Source organism: Genypterus blacodes, unplaced genomic scaffold, assembly GCF_046128005.1.
Source record: "Genypterus blacodes isolate CSIRO-AG114 ecotype Tasmania unplaced genomic scaffold, CSIRO-AGI_Gbla_v1 ptg000195l_1, whole genome shotgun sequence".
NCBI classification, from domain to species: domain Eukaryota; kingdom Metazoa; phylum Chordata; class Actinopteri; order Ophidiiformes; family Ophidiidae; genus Genypterus; species Genypterus blacodes.
Genome location: NW_027466995.1, coordinates 385,708 through 391,707, shown reverse-complemented (window position 1 = coordinate 391,707; position 6,000 = coordinate 385,708). Strand labels below are relative to the sequence as shown.

Genomic DNA, 6,000 nt, shown 5'->3' with positions numbered 1-6,000 from the left:
CATCTATTCAATCTTCCATCTATTCTTTATATAACTGCACCAAGCGTCGGGTTGAGTTTCTGAGGCTTGTTGTTTCAAATCCATGAACAAAAAAGGTAGCTTGGGGATCTCAGAGTTGTCAGCTAGATCCTGACTGCACCTCATAAACAACCCCAGAAAAAAACAAATTCAGTTTTAGAAGAGCAATCTATACTTTATTTGCATAAATCAGTGCTGTGCTGAGTTTTGATGATGATATTTAGTTCACTACCGGATTTTGCAAACACAAAAAGACAAGAGGCAACATTCAGTGATCTGTCTGACTCAGAACAGAGGAGGTTTGGCATTTGATGTAGTTAAACCTGGAATTTGAGGCATCTAAGTCCGAACGTACTTTAACAAAGGATCGAGCAAACTGTAAGAGTGAAAAGGTTTCTTTCTCTCTCTCTCTCTCTCTCTCTCTCTCTCTCTCTCTCTCTCTCTCTCCTGTAAAGGCAGAAGTCGGTGTTTCAGTGTAGGCTTTGATTAATTTAACAACTTTAGCTGCTCACGAGTAAAACGAGGAGTCCGATGTGTCCCAGGCTACATTTTAACAGATGAAGTGAAGTTCACTGCCTCCTGTTTAGCTGCACTGGATCTCATTTCAGCGTGTAACACAACCACAGGTGTACCACAACATTTTCATTAGCTGTATGTGATCCCCAATTACAGCCATTTTATGCATCAGCTCCAATTCTTCTTCAGGAGCTTTCTGCTGCCAAGCCAGAGTGCTCAAGAATCCCAGTAATAAAACACACTGCAGCATACTGACACTGCAGCAAACTGCTGGGCCCGGGACCAAACATGCACTCTTACACAACTAATATCAAGAGTGCCTCAGAGCTGTGTATCAAAACATACAGCATGTATACAGGTGATGTCATAGTTGCCCACCATGGTTTGCAATATGAAAATCAGAAACATGTAAATAATATACTTTATGTTCTGCTTCAAATAGCTTTTATAAAGTAAATTTGAAAATGTTAAGTCACTTAATGGTTATTGTTTAATTCAGATTCCTGTGCTGCAGTGCATGAGGGGAAGAACACATGGTAATAGTGATTATGTGATGTTTAATTGGGCTTTGCTTCATTGTGTAACAGTATCAGTACACTGGCCGAACTATATCTATATCTATATATCTATATCTATACAGTATATGTGTGTATCTGCAAGATGATGTTTGATTTTACTGTATCTCATCTCTTTCCTTTATGTTATGTCTTGCTCTACCAGGGCTCTCCAAAAGAGGGCAGTATAACAGAGAGCCCAACTTCCAGTAAGTCTTCACCCTCTCTCTCTCTCTCCATTAATTAACTCATAAAGTTTACATCAGAGGTACTATTGACTGTGTTGAGGACACTTTCTCATTGTTACAGCCCATAATCAAAGCACAAGCAATTGATTCATATGATCACTAAGTACGTATAAAGTTTAATTAAGAAGTGTGGGTGTGTGATTGTGTGTGTGTGTGTGTGTGTGTATTTCAGTTTCATCAGGCCCTCGTTCCGCGTGTTCTGTCAGGATCACGCCTCTGGCCACCATGAAAGGCTCCCCTGACCTGATTCCTGCCACAGGTGACGTCTCCCACTGTCTCATCAATCTTTCAGCACCCAGAGCAGCATGACACCCCTTACTGTATGCAACCACAGAGCTTAGACGAAGGTTTTAACAGTGTGATGTCACTTTAACAACCCATGTCAGCTGCTCCATTTCCAGCTCATGACAGTGTTATCATAGCAATTAGAGTTACAGGGCAGTGGGATATTATTAATTTGATGGCCTGGATTTGGTGGGACTCTTCTATTTTGGTCATTTGGGGCATAAGGAGGCAAAAGCTTGGATTCCCAGCAGCTCTGAAGCAAAGCAGGAGTGTATTCTGGGAAAGAACAGGTGAAGAAGAAGAAGAAGTGAGGTTCTTATTTTAAAATGATGATGTTTTCAGACTTGGATCCCAGCAGAGTGTGTAAAGGGAAAGGCGTCGTCACCCTCAGGGCCACGCTCGTGCACATCGATGATGACGACTCCAACAGCGAGGAGGCAAACCCCATCACAACACCAAGTAAGTCAGGGAGAACGCCTCGATTGACTGTTGATCTAGTCGAAATCATAGAGTCGATTATCACGGCCATGGTTGTGGGCGGGGCTCCACGTGTCACTCAGCCCCCGTGTGGATCCACGATGTTGAATGCCACAGCTGTTTCCTAACAACACCAGTATATTTAGAGGACAGTGTTTGTGGCGTGTTTGTGTGAGAAGAGGCGTGTTGCTGTGGAATATGGATGGACGCTGTGAATATTGCTGTAATATCATCATGTTCCTCCAGTGTCAAATTCCTTCGATGACTCTCAGACCGCCAGAACGTAAAGTTTTCCTCTCAGAATCATAGAACTTCCAAGTGCAGCGCGCCGCCGTCTGGCACATTCAGTCTTGATATGGAGATTGCTCATATTTTCGTGCGTCTGTCAAAGAGCTCTATTGTGGAGACCTGCCCACGCTGCACTTTGGAGCAGGGGGGGCCTTCTTTGACTGTGGGCTTGTTTGTTGCACTGAGCACATTGGGACTGACTTGGAGGCTGGCCAAGTCTTTCTGGGAGATGCTTTAATTGTTGTAGAGTCTGAATATAAAGGCCAGTGGAACAAAACAGCCTTTGCAGCTCACTGAATAGCCACTTTGTTCTGATAACAAAGTTCACAGATTGTGGGAAGGCTTTTTTTTCCGTCCTGGGGGTATGAACATCTTTGCTCCATGAACACCACCACCACCAAGTCAAGCGTTCACGCCCTGCGGAACGAAATGGAGATGCATTTGATCGGCAATCAGCTGTTTTGGTTTTCTAGCCTTGTGTTAGTAAGTGAAAGAAAGGCCGTAAATTGCTGCTGTTACGAGTGTTTATAGTCAGGCTGCGCTGGCTGCCAAACTGAGGGGGGTCTGGATTCTTTATAGGTGACTGGACCAGCCAGATTAATGGAGACAGCTCGAAAGCAGGACTGGCCGAGGGAGGCAGCGACAGCACTTCTGATTTACCTCCTGTAAACAACCTTCAGTGCCAGGTACGTTTACTTCCACCTCATTAAACTGCATCTCTGTTTGGCTTTTACTGGAAGAAAAGAAAAGCCATATGACGCATTTATTTTGAAACATCTACACAAGATCTTTACATATTTTTTGACGCAGGCTGATTTACCTGAAAGCATCAAGGAGAATCAGGCTCCGACATACGGCGACATTCAGAACTGCTTCACGTCGCCCTCCAGCTCCGTCTATCCCTGCACCAGCTCTGTCAATCCCACCATAGTGCTGCTGCAACACAACAGAGGTAAGACAGAGACACACTTCACACACACGCTTAGAGACATATAGGAGCTGTGGGTGGAGAATCAGTCAGATTACAAAGGGATAAGAAAAGATACAGGATGTAGCACCAGAACTCTGATCCAGCATGATGATCCAAAGACCACAGAGATGTAGGCTATTCGTTATTTGTGTTGTTCCTTGTCCAAGGTAAGTAGGGTAAGAGGGGGGACGGGGGTCTCTTGGGGTCTCCAGATCTGTCGCTGTGTGTCTGTGTGTCATTCTATCAACTCTGTGATACTTTCATTTGGAAAGCATCTACCTGTGTCATCATCGTTGTCACACTTTGGCACTGTGTTCTCATTTCACCGTATTGTCCCTTGTGTGCTTCCTCCTTCTCTCTCATCACAGAGCAGCAAAAGCATCTTTCTCATTTGGAAGGTATGCACGGGTGAAGCCCAGCAGATATTTGTCATTTACGTCTCCACTCTTACATCCAGCCGCACAGCCATATTATTCCCTTTTTTCTGGCCGTGAGCCATCTGTCGCTCTGGCCCTGCTGCTGCCTCCACAGTTGACACAGCAGGCTAAATGTGTTTGCTGATGGCCTCGTGAAGGGAATGATTCATGTTTAATGCGTCACCGTGTTAGATATATCGGAACATTCATTTTGTTCAACACTAATATCTCACACTGTACTGAAACCTGGCGCCTCTTATTTCATTTATAATTGAAATAGAAAGTCTGCGATTGGAATGAAAATAGAAGAGCTGTCAGAGCACCAAAATTGGAAAATTGGAAATAAAGTGAGGAGCCAAGGACCAATGATCAGCACATAACACTCAAAACTCAACATTTTTAAGGAACATATTATTCATATATGTGAAATATACATACACTTTATGTGCTAAAGCTAATAATGATTGGCTCATTAATTTCCTTGCTGCTCATATTCTGTTCCCTTTCCCCCATTATGTAATCTTTTACTTGTCACAGTAGCCGACTTGTATCAAACTGGATTCCATCCTTATGGTGTGTTGGTTACATCATTGTTTACATTAATGGCTGTTAAAAGTACCAAAATGCTTGCAGACTTATAAGTAAAAGTGAAAATGTCAGCTGGTGCCACAGCCTGCACATAATACATCAGTGCCAGTTGTACCACAAAGGAATCTTATTAGCATGTTGAATTAGCATGAATTTGAATGAAATATGAATGTAGTATACTTCCTTACACACCTCCTAAGACATTTCTTTGCATGAAACTAATTTTTTTCATTTCATTTTCCTTTTTATGATACTCAGCAACAGCTAATTCTGTGCATGAAATGACAATGACACAATCGCAAATGAGAAATGTGTATAATTATGTTGAGGTTTTCCACATTTCTCACCATGAAACACACTGAGCATCATATGGAACAAAATGCCTTTCCTGCATGAATTGCAGCATGTGACACTTGGAGACTTACTCACACACTCTGGCATGCCCGGGCATTACAGGGATTGGATTACTTGTTTTTATGCAGCCCCTTTGATTCTGCCAGTCATAATAAATGTAAACATATCGGTGTTGGTTTAACAATTGGCCACAGAGCCAAAGCAGCTCTGTTAGAAAAGAGCAACTCCTTCCAAATCCCTTCAGCGCCAGACATTTGCTGCAGACTTGTGTTCAGTGTGGCATACTCAGCGGTTTTACCAACATTCTCTTTACTTTCCTTTCTTCACAGATCCGTCTCCAGAAAGGGACAAAAGTCCTGATCCGGGTAGAGACTCTGTGAGTCCGGTCCCTGACATGGACGGGAAGAGGCTGCGGCTCTCACTGCACTCCCCTGTCCTCTCTCCGCTCAACAAGCCCATTGTGCCCGTACGGGTGAGCAGCTACACTTCCTGTCAGATGAAGTCGACAGCTCCACAATGCAGATTACATTGTGTTTCAGTTTCACATGCTCCCACTTGACACCAGGCTGAAATAGTTCTTAATGTAATTACATGATGTCCACATTTTCATTTCAGAACACGGAGAAATCCAAAGACTGGTATAAGAGCATGTTCAAGCAGATACACAGGATACCAGGTGAGAGAGGTTCACATGATTACACTCTGCCTCATGTGTGTGTTTGATCAAATCTCGCCTGTTGTGTATCTGTGTCGTTGTGTTTGTGTTTTTTTCTGTGTTTGTATGTGGAGTCACACCGTGTTCTGTCTCTCCATCGCTGTGCTCAGAAGCTATTGAGGAAAACCCTTACCGCCCCACCTACATTTTCCCTGAGAACTATGATATTCACATGAGACCAAAAGGTATCTGCTGGCAGTAACGGCTCCGCTCTCATTGGCTTTACTAATCTGCTGAACATCCTGGGCCCTTTCAAATACTTTCACACTGTCTCTGATCTGTCACAGCTCTGGCCACAAGGCCGGTGCAAAGACATACAAAGTATTTGAAAGGATTTGAGCTAATCTTTGTTTTCTAATTCCCGCTCCATACAGAGCTTAATGTCGGGTTGAAGTACAGGTTTTGTGCAAATTTCCTCAAGTAACTAACAACAAACCAGCATGGAGTTTGGATTTAATGGCCTGAGTGTCACTAATGCTGATTTTACTCCTAATAACCTTACAACCGGGTTAGTTTTCCTCCTTTGAGGTTCAAACTTTGACTTGGATAATGCACGAAACCTTGTAGGTCC

At 43.3% G+C, this 6,000-nt stretch overlaps 1 protein-coding gene across 1 annotated transcript in view; it reads left to right on the top strand.

Moving 5' to 3' along the window:
* Nucleotides 1-1,260: 1,260 nt before the first annotated feature.
* Nucleotides 1,261-6,000, top strand: part of sorbs1 (sorbin and SH3 domain containing 1) — a 29,943-nt gene continuing 25,203 nt past the window's right edge. Inside the window, exons 1-9 of the mRNA XM_076169343.1 lie at nt 1,261-1,297; nt 1,509-1,595; nt 1,964-2,080; nt 2,966-3,072; nt 3,197-3,338; nt 3,725-3,754; nt 5,044-5,186; nt 5,330-5,390; nt 5,540-5,614. Of these exons, the coding sequence (XP_076025458.1) occupies nt 1,562-1,595; nt 1,964-2,080; nt 2,966-3,072; nt 3,197-3,338; nt 3,725-3,754; nt 5,044-5,186; nt 5,330-5,390; nt 5,540-5,614 (709 nt within the window). The 5' untranslated portion in view covers nt 1,261-1,297; nt 1,509-1,561. The remainder of the gene's footprint in view (nt 1,298-1,508; nt 1,596-1,963; nt 2,081-2,965; nt 3,073-3,196; nt 3,339-3,724; nt 3,755-5,043; nt 5,187-5,329; nt 5,391-5,539; nt 5,615-6,000) is intronic.